Source organism: Branchiostoma belcheri, unplaced genomic scaffold, assembly GCF_001625305.1.
Source record: "Branchiostoma belcheri isolate BF01 breed outbred unplaced genomic scaffold, Haploidv18h27 scaffold327, whole genome shotgun sequence".
In the NCBI taxonomy this organism is placed as follows: domain Eukaryota; kingdom Metazoa; phylum Chordata; class Leptocardii; order Amphioxiformes; family Branchiostomatidae; genus Branchiostoma; species Branchiostoma belcheri.
Window position 1 is genome coordinate 1 of NW_017803940.1, and position 19,646 is coordinate 19,646.

At 42.8% G+C, this 19,646-nt stretch overlaps 1 protein-coding gene and 1 long non-coding RNA gene across 3 annotated transcripts; one reads left to right on the forward strand and one right to left on the reverse strand.

Moving 5' to 3' along the window:
- Positions 1-2,087: 2,087 nt before the first annotated feature.
- On the reverse strand, positions 2,088-5,320 carry LOC109475096 (carbohydrate sulfotransferase 1-like). The gene is made up of 3 exons (XM_019775632.1): positions 4,272-5,320; positions 2,987-3,274; positions 2,088-2,344 (listed from the first exon to the last, which is right to left on the reverse strand). Exons 1-3 carry the CDS (start codon positions 5,297-5,299, stop codon positions 2,179-2,181), a joined length of 1,482 nt encoding a protein of 493 aa, XP_019631191.1. The 5' UTR covers positions 5,300-5,320; the 3' UTR covers positions 2,088-2,178.
- Positions 5,321-13,629: 8,309 nt separating this feature from the next.
- Positions 13,630-18,675, forward strand: LOC109475094. 2 transcript variants are annotated; one of them, XR_002140516.1, is made up of 4 exons: positions 13,630-13,826; positions 15,348-15,489; positions 17,688-17,795; positions 18,606-18,675. It is a non-coding gene; the product is annotated as an uncharacterized LOC109475094 (long non-coding RNA). The 2 variants fall into 2 exon arrangements; XR_002140517.1 differs by lacking the exon at positions 13,630-13,826 and adding an exon at positions 13,844-13,916.
- Positions 18,676-19,646: the final 971 nt, after the last annotated feature.

Here is a 19,646-nt window from a genome sequence, read left to right on the forward strand (position 1 = left end):
AAGGAGAAGTCGTAGACATCATCCCTCCATGAAATAGCTTGTTATTTTGTTATCTTTTGGTGTATTTCAATAGAGATATTATGAGTCAAACTTTGTTTTTATCAGCAGAATGATTTGTGGTGGCACTTTGTATTTTACAAGCTGTCATGTGCAGGCGTTTAGTGTCTTGTTACCATGGTTTGTTTACTTTGATGGCCAGCAGGTCATTTGCCTTAGCCTGGGTACCATCCCCAGTAGTATATTCGCAAACTCTATAACTGTTATAGAGTTTGCGAATATACTACTGGGGATGGTACCCAGGCTACATTTGCCTGTACATGTAGGTCAATGACCAGACAGGCAAATGACCTGCAGACCAGACAAACAAGATTTATTTTCCTGCAGACTCTGTCTAGGGGTAAAAATAGATAGGGCTGCCTGGGTCTGACCTGCCAGCTGGAGGTATAAACAAAAACACTCTGTCCCAACTTTTGGGTCAAACAGATCTAGACCATCCTATTATGAAGTAGGGGTGAAAAAGTGAAAATCCTTTTAAATTAAGCAATAAAAATATGCGACAACCTGCTAATGCACTCCGAAACACAAAGAGACTCAACAACTACCCACATACCAAAAATCATACCAAACCATCCCCCAGATTTTCCAAACATTCAACACAAAAAGTCCAACATTAAACATTTTGTAAATATCAAACGCAAACAGCTAGGGGACCCAAATTTAAACCACTAAACCATGGTAATAACAACTACATGCTACCTTAATATCGCACAAACAGTCCATAACGCGAAAACAACAGAATAAAAAAATTAAACTGCAGTACCAAGGTCAATCACCAGGGGCTCAAAGTCAACCTACACAATCTCCAAGGCCCCATCCATCAATCTGACAAATATCGTACAGTTCCTTCTCACCGATCTTCAGATATCAGACCAAACATGAAACGGAGTAAAAACATTTGCGCCCGTAAAGGAATAAAAACCACCAAAAACCACTCTCTCCATTGAAATGTATTACGGGAGTGGTTTTTGGTAATAACAAAAGAAAGAAAATAAAGAGAGATAATCTTTTAGCGGCAGGATATACCTCTCGCCCAGGTGCGTCGGCCAGGCGCATAAGCTTGGACCGGCGGCTCTACGTGTAGCCGTGGCAGCCACATCAATCATCTTACCTGTTGCTAGGCAACGGCCTGTCACCTCCGGACGGCCCGATCACCCGTTCTGGCGAAATGAAAACGCCGCCGCCAAAACTTTTGCGCTTGATCGATGCATCTAGGCGAGAGGTTTCTGCCGAGCGGGCAACCGCCGAGCCAGGGGATCATTTGCGCCCGTAAAGGAATAAAAACCACCAAAAACCACTCTCTCCATTGAAATGTATTACGGGAGTGGTTCTTGGTAATAACAAAAGAAAGAAAATAAAGAGAGATAATCTTTTAGCGGCAGGATGTACCTCTCGCCCAGGTGCGTCGGCCAGGCGCATAAGCTTGGACCGGCGGCTCTACGTGTAGCCGTGGCAGCCACATCAATCATCTTACCTGTTGCTAGGCAACGGCCTGTCACCTCCGGACGGCCCGATCACCCGTTCTGGCGAAATAGCTAGCCTCCTATGCAGGCCCCGCGGCGGTGGAAAAGAGTTTGTGGGCGGAAAGCAACCTTCTATCGGCGGCTATGTAGGATGGCCGGCTATATTAAAATAACGCGTTAAAAAAACTCTTCTCCACCGCCGCGGGGCCTGCATAGGAGTCTACGAAATGGCAGAAACCTCTCGCCTAGATGCATGGCATCGCAGATATCAGTATATTATAGGGCAGGATTGATTTAACTTATTACTGAAAAGGAATAAATTGATCATAAAACTTCCGTTTTGCCACCATGGTATCCCATTGGAATGAATGAATGAACTTAATTGTTCGACAATCGTACATGGTACAATGTGTGGCAGTCAGTACAACAATGCTAGAAAACTAAACTATCTTATTACATTTCTTACTACAAACTACTATTTATACAGTATATGAGTTACAATATGGTCATGTATTGATGATACATTTCTTACTACAAACTACTATCTATACAGTATATGAGTTACAATATGGTCATGTATTGATGATACATTTCTTACTACAAACTACTATCTATATAGTATATGAGTGGATGCCTTTGATATCAGTGTGGGAAGTCGTCATGTTTTCGGCTCAGCTGTTCTGTTCAAGTCCGCCACGTGAACGATCTTATAGCCGAACATGTCCATGACTGTCTTACAACTCTTTATTTCCTGAATCCTTTTGACGGCACCAAACCCTAGCGCCGTCTGCCAACCGTTCACAGGGTCCTGTAGGTTTGTCTGGCTGGAAGACAGATAGTCAAAGTTTATTGCACAACGATTGTCACGGGTACAATGTATGGCAAATAAGGCCACACCGACTTAATTTTATGGATGACATCCTCTGAAGACCCCCAAACTAGTGCGTGCGGGCGAAAAAAAGAAAAATCCGGCCAAAAATAAAAATGCTACTAAACCACAGGAATACAAAGCTGGTATTGTGAATTTGGCGCATTACATAGCGACGTATACGACAGGCCGACACATACTGGATTTTTGCGGAATTTATGAATCGACACTGTACGTATGTACTGAGTTCTTGAGTCTTGGAGCTTCGGTAGCCTGGGTGCCGTCCACCAGAGTTATCACCACCATGGACTATCCAGGCTTGAGGCCAGTCCAGAGCCTCGGAAGACGTGTTTTTTTTTTGTTTGTTTTTTTTTTGAGATCGGGCGAAAATCAATGCGCGCGCGGATGTCACCCATAAAATTAAATCGGTATGGCCTAATAAGATTACTAGTTGGTATGTGTCTAACATAATGCTATATATATGGTCAACGGACATTGTATCTGACAGAGTATTATAAAGAACTAATGGCTAGAGAATATTTGTACAATCTACATTACGCTAAACTATACACATGAAGGGTACAAAGAGGAGTTGTACCTAATTATACTAGACATGCCACGTGACGTCCTGTTGTCCTCCATGTTTTCCTGTAGCCATGTCAGGACGCCTGGGTGCAGCGGGAGGTTCACAAAGCTGTAAACCTTGCGGGCTATCTGCTGAGGTCTGGCGACGACATCTTCGTGCCTCACCACGGCGAACCTCCCCCGCAGTCCGAGTGGTTTGGCCCCTGTGCCGTTCTCGTTCCCCGTGTCGTACCGAGTCATCTGCAGCACCCAATCACAGTAGTCCTGTGGTCTAGCGGCAGTCACGTGACCGGGATGGAACCTGTTTATGTTTACCGAAGGAAAACATTTGTTTTTACTCAGTTTCTTCCTCTTCTGTTCCAAACACTAACCTCTGACCTGGCCAATGACATGATTTGTTGACGTCTGTCATCGTCTGTCACGTTGGGTTACATAATGTTGCAATTTCATGGTCTGCTCTACTGCTGTCACCATATACTCGTAGTACATATATGTGGATGTGTTTGAGTAAAAATTAACAAAGCAGACCATGTCCGAAGGTAATTATATGTTTATTTGTGTACTGTTGACATCTAGCCTGGGCGCCATCCTGGTTGTTTTACGACCGCTACGAAAATCGAGCGTAAACTAATTAGGATGGCACCCAGGCTAGTTTATTAGCACACAAAGGACAAATCAGTTTGTAGTAAGGCCATGTTGATTTTATTATATGGATGACATCCGCGCGCGCATGAATTTTCGGCCGTTTCCAAAAAAAAAAGTTTCCAACCACACTGTAAATTGTACAAAATGAGCAAAAATATACCGAAAGTTGCAAAAAAAAATATTTGACAACGATTCCAACGTCATAGAATGCCAAAATCAAACAAAAAACTAAAATGCAAAGAAATGAATTTGAAGAGTAGATTATTCTCCATACCATACTCTGTGTCATTTGTTCGACCTTCATAACTACGTAGATTTCATGAAAGCAACTTTTTTGCAAAACTTTTTTTTTATTCGCGCGCTCGCATCAGTTTTGGGGTTCCCAGAGGATGTCATCCATATAATCAAATCAACATGGCCTAAATGATAAGAAGACCGTTCAGGAGAAACCAGAACCCAACAAGGTTTATCAAGGGTTTCTCCTTAAATGCGTTTAGTTATATGGTGATTATTGTTTATGGTCAATTGCTGGTCACTTTAACACACATACACTGTAAATAAGATGACACAAAATTTTTAAAAAAATCATTATAGATACATAGGGATAGCCGACGGAGTAACTAATTAAATAATGCAATCAAATGACGTCATACCTCGTGACAGTCTTGTAGAGCTGCCGAAGCCGTGACGTCACCCAGGCGCGCGGGTCTCGCACAATCAGCAGCAGCCTTACATCTGGGCTTCGGCTGGTCCGAACGGCGGGTTCTCCTCCAGAGATAACAGGAGACAGACCCTCCTCCCACAGCAGCTGCCTGTCCTCCGCACTCAGCCCCCCGCTCACGGCCTCAGACGGGGCTCCCTGATCTGGCTCACGGAGAAGTGTCGCTAGACTTACGAGGTTTCTGGTCTGTGCGAACGTCACTGCTGAATGCTTCCGCCTCACGCAGATTGCACGAAGGACAGTCGGGATGTCCTGGTCCAGTATAGGACATCTTTTCCGAAGGTTCAACTTGAAGTACTTCTCCGAGATAGAACACGCCTGTTGAATGTCTCTGCTATTTTGCCATCCCCCAAAGTCCTCATCTTTGAAATAGGTCTTGAAGTGGTTCCCCCATGCCGAAAAGTTACACGAGATGACGTCGTGTAAGATCCTGACCTTCAGACGGTCTGTAGTGTTCCTACTTCTGGCAGCGACTTCTAGCGGATGGAGGGGTTCGAACATGTAAAAGAAGTCGGGATGCTGGTTGAACATTTCGCCTAGAATTAAAGATTCATCGCTGCTATAGGATAGAATTAACGCCGCGATTTTAGAGACGGGGGGTTCTTCAGGAGAGACTAAGTCTTCCAGGACCACCGGAGCTTGCTGAGGGCGGTTCGGAGAGAAAGACACGCGGGGAGACCGCCCAGGAGACGGGGGAACAGACGGACGACCTGGACTTGCCTCAGCCGAGAACATTTTGGCGGGAACGCGATTCATTAGAACCAATCGTTGCAGCCCCGTAGGTTCACGTGACTGCTGACAACTGTAACCACCATGTTGGGTCCTCTCCATCGTGTCGAATCCTTTCCATAAGGCGACATATGATAAGCGAACAGTCAGGACAGAGTGGAGGAAAATGGCTACGGCTAGGAGACAGAAAAAGCTTCTTTTGGTGCCCCTCCGCCATAGCCATGTCGCCATGTTTCTTCTTGGAGTACCTACGGGTTGAGGGAGGTTCTGTTAAGGCAATTTCTTTAAAACAAACCGGTGGTAAACACCTATCCTTTATCAGGCGTCTGTACTCCACACCTGTTCTTATCAATCACCTGTACTCCACACCTGTTCTTATCAATCATCTGTACCCCACACCTGTCCTTATCAGGCACCTGTACTCCACACCTGTCCTTATCAGGCACATGTACTCCACACCTGTCCTTATCAGGCACCTGTACTCCACACCTATCCTTATCAGGCATCTGTACTCCACACCTGTCCTTATCAGGCACATGTACTCCACATCTGTCTTTATCAGGCACCTGTACTCCACACCTATCCTTATTATCAGTCACATGTACTCCACACCTGTCCTTATCAGGCACCTGTACTCCACACCTGTCCTTATCAGGCACATGTTCTCCACACCTGTCCTTATCAGGCATCTGTACTCCACACCTGTCCTTATTATCAGGCACCTGTACTCCACACCTATCCTTATTATCAGGCACCTGTACTCCACACCTATCCTTATTATCAGGCACTGCATGTGCGCTGCCTACTTCAACCAATACTGTTGTGCTTCCATACCTGCCCTCACAAGGCAAGAATACAGAGTATCTGTACTGCAACCTGTTTTTATATGGCACCAGAACTACGTACCAGTCCTTACATGGCATCTGTAATGCCCACCCGTCCTGATAGGGAATCTTTACTGTCCTGCGAACTGTTCTTATAACACACCTGAACCACGTGCATGTCCTTAAAAGGCGGTTGTGCTACACCGGGGTTAGAAATACTTTTTCTCAGGTTTTCGGCTAAGCCATTTAAGGCTTCTGCTGCTGTCAACATCGGCCGTTTAGTTTAGAATGCGAGCCATAAGCCAGCCAGGTCATCTGTAAATAGAATTTGGTATCGCTCACATGCTGGTCGAGGCGTACAGACTTTTTGTCAGAAGCCGTTAAACCTTCGCGCCGGGCAAACTGGCGTCTAACACAGAAATCAAAGAAACCAAGACTTGCGCGGCGAGAGTGAGTATTTGGAACCCTGTAGTAATAAGTCCCCTGGAGCTCTATTCGTCCTTCACATGTCCTATTTTGCTGTATATATAATTCTCACCTGGGTTGTCGCCCTGCGCTGTGAGGTCGGAGGTCAGACCCTGCAGGACAGGTTGAGCCGCTCCTGGTGTCTGACTCCAGCGGGACGCCTGAGGCAAAACTGGAGCAGCCCAATCTACTGTGGTTTGGACGTAATCTTCAAGCAGATCATACGGCGGCAAGACAGTATCAATTGATTAGCCACTGAAGTGGCCAATGGATAGTGTCTGGCTAATCATCGACGAGCTCAGCCTAGAAATGCGGTTATGCCTTTCTCCCCTATCAATTGCTTCAAAAGTGCACACAACCATCTCCTCCATTCACCAACGTTTGAAAGACATTTACTTCCAAAAATTCCTACGCGAAATTCATAATGACAACAAATCCAAAAACGCAAAGAACAAACTGCGCTTTGTAATAGACTACAAGTAGACTATTCAAATCTACTTATAATGAAGAACATTATCTTAAAATCCCAAACGGAAGTCAAAGAACCACCATCACCAAACTACGAATCAGCTGTCATAAACTCAGCATCGAAACAGGAAGGCACAACCGCACACCTCTGGAGCAAAGGATTTGCCAATTTTGTAACTCAAACAAAGTAGAAGACGAAGCCCACTTTGTTACTCCGTGAAGGAGGTCAGGACCTCCGGACGGAGTGTTGTGAACGGCTGATTTTTCATGTTCGCAGTCAAAACACTGGGTTCTCTTTGTGTAATCGGCACGCAATTTTATACGCCGCATGTGGGCATGCCCGTGTTGATGCACGAATGTGTATTTTTGCCGTTGCTGCTTTCGCGGTCAATGTAATATTGCAGACGCACTCCTACAATTACGAGGCGAATTGGAATGGTCCAGAAAAACGCGTTGTTTGGAATAGCAGTGGGGGGTGGAACTTCATGCAGATACGGGTGGTTTTGATAAGTGGTTCCAGATGTTTTTGCCCATGCTTAAGAGATGGCAAGTTTTTTGGAAGATGTTCGCAGCCAAAACGCATTCTTCCCTACGTCGCATTTCTGTGTAATTTCGCATGTGGTGTGGCATTATGTCCGGGATGATGCACGTCTTTTTATTTTTACCGTAGCTGTTTTGATATTGAAGTAAATGCATATTTTAGAAACATCCCTATGGAATAGGCCGTAGGTTTAGGCAGTTGTCTGGTAGCAGAGGTTCTCTAAGCAGATATCCCGGGGATCTGACCGGCGGCAGTAACACTCGCGGTCCAGTCGCGCTTAATAAGTAACAGGCACGGTAAGACGGTGGGGCTGTCTTCGTTAATAGTGACACGACCATTATAGTCCGATCTTTATGTAAATGCAATGATTGTGTGTGTGTAATCAAAATGAACTTCGAACTTGAAGCACAGTATCTTTACACGTCCTGGGAGCAGTAATGGATTTAGGTCTTTTTATGTTTTATGGTTGTGACGCGCCCTCATTGTATTAACCGTTGCCTAATTATAATGTCTGCACAGTAGGTCTGGCGTTGACGCTTGGGATTGTTTTTGTTGAAATATATAAAACTTCACGGAGGATTGTTACCTATGGCTTCTTGTTATTGATTGTAGTTTATATAGTAATGAAAGAAATGATCTTTTTAGATATATTACAAGTACGTTTCCATACTTCCAATACTTGCCTAATATTGAAAAATGTATCTTTCTTATGCGCTTTGATCATCCTGTATTAAACAAACCCATTTCAAATTATATTTTTAACATCACAAAGAAACGAGAAGAAGCCGAACCTCTGTATTAGAGTAGTTTTAGAGCTGTTTGTGATACAGACATGCATATTACCCATTTCACCTGTACTTAATAAAGGTTATTATTATTATTATTAACACTCATAGAGGTTCTTTTCACGGAAGGAGTTCGAGCAGTGGTGGGTAAATTGAACTTTTGCAAACCTACCGAGTGCTGAGAAAGGAACCCGTTATTACTTCAGTTAACTTTTGCGATTACTAAGGCCACAGCAAGTAATTTTTATGGATGACATTGATTTTCGCCTGATTTTGAAAAAAAAATTGTTGCCCTTTGACAGTGGTCAACATGCCGAAAATGGGCAAAATGGCATGCCTTGCCATGGCGAAACGTGGAGGGCAGGTAAACATGAAGAGAGGAGACAAGACAAGGCTCTGATTTATTGTTTTGACTTTTACTTTGATGCAGTGATGTATTTCAATCCTTTTCTATGTTCCCACTGAATCAAAACCATTTGTAGAATGATTGAAAGCTTTCCTTTTTATGTTTACCGAAGGAAAACATATTATATTTGCTCCATTTCCTCTTCCTCTTCCGTTCCAAACACCTAAAAATCGTAGATATTTTCGTAATTAGAACCTGGAAGAAAATGAAATTCAGCATGCTGGTAGGTTGGTACGTAAGACACTGAACCGCTGTCATTTTGGCCAACATAGATGTGAAAAATGACTTTATTTACAAAAAATGGGTGAAAAAAGTTGCATTTTAAGCCAAAAATCGAACACAAAGAACGCGTTTGGAACATTCGAACAACCATGGAACAATGGAACAGCGTGTTCGATAACCGCGGCCAATGACCCTAGCGCTACGCACGGAACACCCGAGCTTTCCAAATATGGGCATCCGCCCTTGTATGACACGAGAAGAGACTGGATCAATGTCAGCGGTAAGTTTTCATTTTTCTTCGTAAAATACGGTCATATGAATACCAGTCTCGAGTAGAGAATATTGCATTGGGATTTTGGGTTCAATATCCACAAGTAGGACTGCAGATTTCCACAGAACGCCGGCGACTTTGTGTAATTTTTTGCATGTCACCGCCGGCTCAAATAAAAAAAAAACACTCATAATTTACACTAGCTCCTGACTTGATAGAATCTCGTATGTATAGAGATTTAGGCTTGCTGCCGTTTTGAAAATAAAGTAAACAGAATTGTGTTCATCTGTAACTATTGTCGACTTTGTAATGTGGGTGCGGGGCCGGGGGAGGGGGCGTTTGTTTACGTTTATATAAACATGGATGTGACATTACATTTTGTCGTTTTGTCAGACAGTTTCAATCTTTTTCGGGATAATACAGTACAGTTCATGGGATAAGCATCAAATCGGGATATCCCGGGATTTTTCGGGAACCATGTTGACTAAGATTTTTACAGACAGACGGTGCGGCGCATGTTTGTTTCCAAATTATGCATGATGATAACATTAGCACAAACGGCTAGTGTTTCAAATATTTCTTTTTTTAATATCGAACATTTTAGTGGCTTAATAATGTTTAGAACGATAACAAAATAATACAACCTTCTTGGTACTAGAATTTCTGTCTGACCTTGCGATGTGGACGGCCCTAAGTACTGCTTTTGATGTCACCCGACCCGCGCTATCTCAGATATAAAATCTAACACATCCACGTGCTATGTCGCCAGAAGTTCATTTTTCTCCTAGATAGCATCCTCCTTCGCAGGGCTAAAATCCTCCGGTTCCTTCCTTCGAAGGAAGGAACCGGAGGATTTTAGCCCTGCGAAGGAGGATGCCTAGATAGGGGAGGTCGACGCACGGAGCTGCGGAAGGGAGATTAAACATTATACAAAAGAGGGGGGGGGGGCGAAGCATAATCAAAAAGTTCTTTACGCCTCTTGGCTGTGTTTGCGATCAGCGACGAACAAGAATTGATACTTTTCTGTGACTGGGCCACGTTGCCATAGAAACGGCACGCAGCATAGCTATCACCGTGCGGCGCCCAATCACAGCACACAGACGGGGACCCGCCCACTGGCTGGGCGGCAAGATTTCAAATTCAAATAGGCTCGATGCTCCGCCCCAGGGACTCCGGCCGGCCTGGCGATTGTAGCGATTTTCCGCCTCAGTCCTGCAAGCGGCATTGTATTTTTCTCATCCCGATTTCATTCCAAAACAACGTTTTCACAAGTGACATCGAGAACTAGAATGCTTTTTCCACCGGAAGATTTTTTGCCAGCCGCGTGGAAGTACTTGTTTTCAGGGTAATACGTACGTCAATGGACGTGGTCGGATCGTTGATTGTTGATGCAAGGGTTTATTTATTTTATGTGTACGTGTTTGCATGGGAGGGGTGATACGCTTGCCGCGGGATTTTGATGTGCAAACGTTCCTAATTTTCGTAATACAGAGACTACTTGACGCAGTCTGCTTATGAGAAGATGAGTAGACCTCAACAAGCCAATTTAGTACAAGATGTCACAATGAAATACAACTACTACTACAGCCGGTACGCCCCATTTTATTTGAAGGTTTATAAACTTGCCGAAACTCACCGGAGACGAAGGGGTTATTAAAAATTAATTCCTGCTATTTTCTTACAGTTTTCGTGAGTTTTTCGCTGCACAATAGCTTTGTAAAAATGTAGCAGTTCACCTATTACCGTGTGAGAAACGCGTCATACACAATATACACTCCTGTGCTATCGGTGAATAAAAATTTTGGCAAAGTTGACTGACGTCAGGGTGGCTAAAATTTTGGCAAAGTTGACTGACGTCAGGGTGGCCCTGCCCAGATCGCCCGACAGGACGTAAAAATAAACATTTGGCACGCCGCCGCCATCGGTGACAGGACCCGCGGTAGACTTGGAGATCTCGCACCACACGCGGATATCTCGCGGGATAGTATAAAGACTAAAGTGTACTGTAGGAATTAGTTCTTCATATCATTGTCTTCGTCAGAAGGACTGAAATTGTCTCGCCGGAGTGTGGGGAACTGCGGATTTTGCGATATAACTCTGGAAGGCATGTTTCGACGTCCATGATTTTTTGGAGGCAGATTACCGCTGTTGAGGCCGAAGTCAAGTACAAGTTTCGGCTTCGTGGGGGGTCCGTGCGTCGAGTTAGTGCAACTTTTGTGTTTGTGACTTGTTAGCAAGATAACTCAAGTATTTGTAAAATGTTGATTATAATTCTTTGTGTGGTGCTTACTATTGTCGGGACCAAGGTTAAGTTCGTTACTGAGCTTCGTGGGGGGTTTCGTTGTGACTACAGGGGGCATTTTGTTAATTTTTCTTGTGAGCAGGATAACTTTTGTATGTGTGAATGCAAGTTAATGAAATTTGATAGGCATGTTACTGTCGTGGTCTCCAAGATTGAGTTCAAAGATGAGAGTCGTGGAGGTCGTTATATTATGTCCCCGTAATAGGACCTTTTGTGTTTAGAAATCCCCCACCTACATCTGCTTGGAGACAGTCGACAGCTGGATATAGCCGGGGAACCCCATAATGGGATGGGATCAAATGACGTTACATTGAGGGATTGTACTATATAACTTCAGCACGGGGAGGATAGGTTGGACATATGTCAGGTTATTTTCTACGGCCACACCAAGTAATTGCTATGGATGACGTCCACTGGAGACCTTAAATCTAACAAGTAAAATCTGAGATTTTATACCTCCGGGCTTTTTATTGTATATTTATATATGTTGTTTACAACGACAATTGTTGCGCGCCGCAGGACTAGGGTTTAAACAAAGAATTTATCGAGACGGGACACCCCTCTGTGTTAGGGGTCACCTTCGTGGACGAGACCGACAATACCTAATACACGCCAAAGGTCAACGGTCGCGACCATTTTCACGCTCAAAGGGGTGTTCTGGGGCCACCAAAAGGAACCATTTTCACGCCCGAAAACACATATACAATAAAAACAAAAGAACGTACATCATCTGCAGCCCAAAAGCAAAACATACACCGAGTCCCAAAAAAATCCGTCCACCCAAACGCGAGAAACAGCTGCGAACGTGAAAATCTAACTCTCTCACAAAACCCTTCCGCGGAAGGATGTCTCCTCCCCCGGAGGTAATTACCTTAAATTTAAGGCAAGCGCGCAATAAAACACGAAGGGCCAAAAAACGAGATGCCTAGATTTGGAATATACTAACTGTAGAAGTACAAATGTTAGGACACAAAAAACACAAGAAACAATTCTTCTATTTGTCATAAAGACAAATTAACAAAACAGCAGTAGTCACCCTGTTCTGATTCTTTCCTTTATAACATCTTCTCTTATTATATTTTGCGGCGCTGTCGTGACACTTTCAACACAGTAAGAATTTCTTGAACGTTTTTTTTTTTCAGTAACAGTCCAAACTCAAATAACGTAGGGGGCTAACACGGGTGACGACGCATCTGTATAATCTGCGGCAAACCGTTTCAGGGTGTTCTGTACCATGAAAATAGTACAGAGATTCTTTTGTTCTTTAGACCAAATTGATTATTAAAAAGAGTGAAGAATGTTAATTTCTCTAGAACGATGTACCTCTGACGAAGACATGAGATCTCCGACCTCTAGTTGTATATCATTTCGTATGATATACGTATTTACAATTAGCCTTCTGTCATGTATTTGTAATAATAATAAACTTATCATCGTTATTATTTCAGCCTACGTCCTGTTTCCTATTTACAAAAATGTAATAAGGTAGTGACATGAGCACAGCAAAGTCCTTTGTAACTAAAGCTGTCAAAAAGACTCGAAGTTTACTTGCAGTCTGCAGAGGATGTCATTGATTAAAGTTACATGCTGTGGCCTAATTGCAAACATGGTAAGAGTGTGTGCTGAGTGAATCATTGGTACTGTGGTATGTAACTATATATATCCTAGTATCTCCTATACATGGCACTACAAGACTAGTCTATGGTAATGATCTTTGAGTGGCAGACAGGTAGACTTGGCCTTACAACGGCAAAAACATTCAAATTCCCCAGTTATAACGTTGATGTTACTCTATAAACAGCATATAAAAGTCAGTAATATAAGCAAAATATCCTTCTACCTTTCCTTTCCTAATAAAGGTATAACGTTAAATCGTAGGCAAGACCATCCTGAGGTAAACATATTGCATTTGCTTGCAAATGTTACCTTTCTAGTTCAAAGTTGTTTCTGTAACAAATGGATGTTGTGATAGTAACAAGTTTAGCACAATATAACCTTTTCAGGGTTTATGATGTCAAATTTTCAAAATATAGGAATCTTGTTTTTTTCAGGCCTGCCTTGTTTTTTTTCGCCCTCTCGCATTACATTTTGAGTCTGCGGAGGATGTCATCCATAAAATTTACTTTAATACTGTGGCCTAATGCTTAGGTCACATTTCCAAACCGGGGCCCGGCCGGGCTGTTTGTATGAACGAAAAATTAGCAATTCATATCAAGAATATACAGAAATAGGGCCCATGATTATTATGAAAAACTTTCTGTGTTCCGTTGTCTTTTATATCGTACTTTTCGTTCCCAAAAGCTGCCCGGCCGGGCCCCGTGTGGCAGCTCCTGGCAGCCACTTTAGTTGTACGAATCGCATGAGAGTGAATCGACTGCTATATTCTATACCGTGATAAACAACAACCGGGATCTTCCGGATCGGACTCTGGTGTTGCTACATCAAAAACGTTTTTATCCTCCAGGTTACAACAGGTCAGACACGCCAACATTATATTTGCTATATGTAACTTGTATGACAGCTGTCGTTTCCACATCTAAGTTGGAATTAACTTGAGAACTTCGGTAAGTTTGTCTGCCAGGGTGGGAGGGGGGTTTTGCGTGCCGGTCTGGCATGGGTCACAAAAAAATTAATCGATAACTATAAATTTTGAAGGGCTATTTTTGGTCCCAAAGTACAGTCCCTAAGCGTAAATTAGGTCATGAAGTGTACGTATAATTTTATAATACATTCGCGTATATGGACGTGAAAAAGCAAGGCCAGGCAGGTTTCTTGAGTGGTTAAGCCAGCCTATATAACAGCTTTTGCTGTAACCATAAAGTATGGGTTTCCGGAAAAGGTGGGGAGGTCTACATGTAACATATATGGACGTGAAAAAGCAAGGCCAGGTTCTTTGAGTTCGTCTTTAAGCCAGCCTATAGGTTTTTCTGTAACCATAAGGCCACACTGACTTAATCTTATGGATGACATCTGCGCGCGAATTGATTTTCGCCTGTTCTCAAAAAAAAAAAATCACGTCCGGCCTGCCTTTAGGCCTGGGTAGTCCATGGTAGCTAGCGACAATACGGAGCCGGTGGTAACTCTGGAGGATGGCACCGATGACACCAAAGCTACACGACTCCAGAAGTCAGTGCATACGTACATTGCCGATTCATAAATTCCGCAAAAAGCCAGCATGTCCCGTTTTGTCGTGTATGTCGCTACGTACTGCTGCAAATTCACAATATAGCTTTTGTATTCCTGTGCTTTAGTAGCAGTTTTATTCTTGGCCAGAATTTTTTTTTATTCGCCCGCGCGCACTAGTTTGGGGGTCTTCAGAGGATGTCATCCATAAAATTACGGTGTGGCCTAATGTGGGTTTCTGGAAAAGCTGGGGTGGACCGTCTACATGTAACGTCGCTAGGCTATCTGGTTATTGATAACTTCCTTAGCTGAAGCAAGCAGCTTCAAATACAATTATGTGGAAGTAGCAATGCTAGAGAGAAAAGGAAAACTGCTAATTGTGTTTTTGGGCTAGTCTGACCAGGATACAATGTTGATATATAAACCGAGGAGGTTTGAAATCAACCTTGTATTCAACATCCTTAACTGTGAATATTTCACAATCGAAATGTAAGCGTTAACGGGAGGGGTCCTAATTCCGACCTATGTTCCATGCAAACACACATACCTTTGGAAATAGTTTATCTGACCAAAAACCCGCGCAACATGAGCTATAATAAAAATTAACAGATAAAGATCACAACGATTAAAGCTGCACAGCTGTGTATTTCACTTCAGTGTAGCGCCTAGGCCTTGCACCCAAGCGTAATGGCTCACAAAACGTACGGCGAGTTTTTGGTCATTTTGACGGTCACAATAGGGGTGCCCTAATTGATTCCGACCTAGAGTTTAACACAGGTTGATCTGAGACGAAAGTTTAGAAATTATAGTACACAAATTATAACTGATACAATCTACTAGTAATAACCCATAATGTTGACAATATCTTACAGGGTGACTCCTGGGTTGCATACTACTTCTAGTGACCAACATCACAACAGTGCCAACAGTAGTCAATAGAGTTGGACAAGACTACGGACAGCAAATGGCGGAGCAGTCAGAGCTGGCTTTGTATGAGACAAAGTTTCAGAACAGGTGAAGTGCTATAAGGCCTTGGAAAAAAATGTTGTGTTTCCTGTTTCAGTCCTGAAAAAAATTAGGGTCGGTAGGTACCGTAGGGATTATCTTTTTTTCTTCTTTTTTTGTTAGACTTCAGTGATACCTACACATGTATATAGTGTCCCAACTTATACAATACAAAGTAAAACTTGCATGAGGACACCTTTATTTTCAATGTCAATGTTAGAAAATCAATTGTACAATGCTTTATCACTCAGGTGTCAGATCAGAGCTAGAAAATGTTGATCAGCTCAAAAAGTTTATGTCCTTTGCAGGGGTCTACCCCAAAAAAAGTCTAGGGTTGGCAGGTTTTTCTAGGGTCAGTCGTGAAACAGGAAACACAACATTTTTTTCCCTAGGCCTAACCACCCTAAGCACCTGTACATGGCATGTCAGCAGAACGTCTCATTCGTTGACATCCAATTGCAATGACATCACGTCTACATATATATAGGTTTCAAATGCTGTGTAGTAAGAGATGCTGTCTGCAACAGGCAAAATTCTGATGCAACGTCGACCAAACATCCAGCGAAAACTGAAAAAATCGTGATATTGTTCAGGCACAGTTTACATTCTGCTGACATGCTGAGTCTGTTTTTGGTTCTGACCGACTCTCAGGTTTGAGGTTTGCAATAAACATCCTGGTACATTTATTTTTTCTGGACTCAAAATACGCTTGGTACATTCTTGTTTTCAACATGTTTAATAGTACCTTTTCTTTCAATATCAGGGTACTGTTAATAACAGGACTAAACAGACATGGTTGGCACTCAAACAGCCCACACAAGACACACTCAGTCTGTGGCACCATCACATTCACAAACTACAGTGTACCAGAATGGAAATAAAAATGGCTGACAGCTGTGTTTGAAAGTTAGGCCATGTTGATTTGATTATATGGATGACATCCGCGCGCGCATGAATTTTCGGCCGTTTCCAAAAAAAAAAAGAGTTTTCAACCATACTGTAAATCGTGCAAAACAGTTGCTAAATGAGCAAAAAGATACCATAAGTTGTAAAGAAATGAACTTGAAGACTAGATTATTCGCCAAACCATATTCTGTGCCATTTGCTCAACCCTCATGACCACGTAGATTTCATAGTGAAAGCGACTTTTTTTTTTGCAAAACTTTTTTTTTATTCGCACGCGCGCATCAGTTTTGGGGTTCCCAGAGGATGTCATCCATATAATCAAATCAACATGGCCTTATGTAGAAACACTCACAAGGCCACACCAATTTAATTTCTTGGTTAATGAATTCGCCCGCTTCATTTTTTTCTGATTTGCAATAAAATAAAAATTCAGAATCAACTGCAAAATGCTCATATTTTGCCCTGAACAGTTGAAAACTAGTCCTTTTCATCCTAGTTGTTACAGTTATTCCATCTTTCAATGCAGTGGTATCATTAAAAGTTCAAAATTCATTGTTTAAATTTTGAACCAGCCTGGTGTGTTGACTTCATGGCTCCTATCGTACCATTTTTTTTGGGGGGGGCCATAATAGGCTGCCTGGGCCTGTTTTTATATATATTTTTTTTTTTCACCCGCCCGCTCCATCATTTTTCTAGAAAAATTCGTTAACCAGGAAATTAAATTGGTATGGCCTTATGCATCATTTTCTGGAACCTCCACTTCCCATTGACACTCATTTGCAATAGAGTAGGGTTGAATCAACTTACTTTGTAAAGAAACAACCAGAAAATTTACTTTTCGTTTTACTAATGCTACATAATGCAGCTTTAATTGAAATGAAATGAAATACCTTTATTGTACATTCATGCCACGACAGGCTAGGTACAGGTCAAGATATAGCAGACACAAAACAAACATATATAGAAAATTGGAGACAAAAGATGCACTACTTGACTTAGACATACATACATACATACATAAGGAACATACTAGTACAAGGGTACTATACTATATAGGCTAATACAAAGTGTTCTAGTCACTGAGCTAATATAGAGAGGTCAACTTCTTGCTTTTTTGTACAGTGGAAAATGTGGGAACAGATCATGTTTGTGATACAGGGTTTGTCTAGACGCTTGGGATGGGAAATGGCAAAGTACTAGTAGACTGAATTGACGCACGGTATCAAATTCTCGAAGCGGGGTGAAGTTTGCCATCACTGCGTTGTTCTATCGTGTTGAGCAGTAGTTGTTGTGTCCTCTAGGTTTACTGAGGAAGACCCAGTGTTCATGGCTTATCAACAGAAACAGTCACCATCACCACCAATAGTAGACAACTGGGCCTCACGATCAAGGAGGAACTTTCATGACAGGTAAAAAATGTACATGAATCTATTTCAGATAGCTGCTTCAAAGTATTAGTATTCTAATTTAATAAAAATACAAAAAGTGACCAAAACAGTATTTTTTTCCCTCAATAGTTGCATCCAATGCAATTTCAGGACACCCTCCCGAGCAGGGTTAGTGGCTCGGCCCGAAGGGTCATCCTCAACTAACACTGCCAATCCTGATTCGATCTGAGCCTCCGGCCCAGCTTGCCTTATTTGGCACATGCTCTTGAGACTGTGGCTCCGCCACTGCTCTGGCTGTGACTGGAAAGCCCATATGTAGCACAGGCTTTTCCCTCCGCCTGTCCTCACACTAAGGAATACGTCTCGTCTATCAAATACGTCTCGTGTTCGTGAAGCTGTTCGACGCCGAAAAAGTCTTGCACGGCTGAGAAAACATTACCAGCCGCCATTACAGGAAACCCAAACCAGCGATGTAAGACGTAACGTGATTGGCTGTCGGATTCCCGACGACCTTTGCCCTTAGCTTTGCACAACTGAAAGCTGTGTCTCTGATTGGCTGACAGCTTCCTGGGCTGGAGGCTCAGATCGAATCCAGATTGGCAGGGTTAGCTGAGGAGGACCCTTCGGGCCGAGCCACTAACCCTGCTCGGGAGGGTGTTTCAGGATGGCAAAACAATAATATTCTGGATTAGAACATCTGTCTGATGTTGGCTCAATTACTACATTACTAGATGATAAAACAAATGACTTAAAAAAAGCTTTTGACAGATCTGGCTGTTGCTATCATAGATTAAGTGTGATGTTTCCTACTCATGTTATTTGCTGTTACAGATCCCAGATGGGAGGCAGAAATGAGGGATGGAGAGGAAGAAATGAGGGATGGAGAGGAGGAAGAAGTGAGGAATGGAGAGGAGGAAGAAATGAGGGATGGAGAGGAGGAAGAAATGAGGGATGGAGAGAAGGGGGCAGAAATGAGGGATGGAGAGGAGGAAGGACTGAAGGATGGAGAGAAGGGGGCAGAAATGAGGGATGGAGAGGAGGAAGGAATGAGGGATGGAGAGGAGTAAGGAATGAGGGATGGAGAGAAGGCAGAAATGAGGGATGGAGAGAAGGGAGTAGGAGCAGTGGGGACCGCAGGGAAGGTTACCATGGATCTAGTCATGCCTCTGGAGGATACAATAGATAGATTAGGGCGTAGACAGAACACGTCACTGACCGATAACTTACATGTCATGTTACCTCTGTGCATTTTCTGATTTTGGAAGCTTTCGTAAGATTCATTTCCAATGTAGTAATAAATAGTTGCCTTAATTTTTGGACCTGGTGTACCTTTGGGTCAACTCAAGTTCTTTTTCTTCATACATGTCTGTAGAATAAAGCTTGTTTACTCACCTCACAAATAAGGGTTTGGAGTGACATATATTATACATGTATGTGACCATTATTTTGATGGTCTCAAAGAAGTCAACACACACATACACATGTACATGTAGACATGGTTCCTGTCACACATTCAGAACCTACTCCTGACCACCAACCACCCAAGGTTGGTTGAATTTTGGGAGCAGTCTGAAACAAATTTAGGCCACCTACCTTTGTATACAAATCAAGTCAAATTAATAATATTTGAGTTAAATTCTAGTCAAATTTGACCCCTGAACATGCCCTGAACACTGTTGTCCTACTCCCAAACACCATCTAACCTTGGCCGAACCTACCGTCCACACATAAATGTTTTAAATATTTGGAAACATTTGGCTGGCGCAGCTGAACACCAGCCAACCACAGCCGTACTCCGAACCATGGTCGGGAGAGTTTGTACATGTCAGTGTTCATGCGGCCATATTTGGCTATGTGTGAGGGACTTTACCC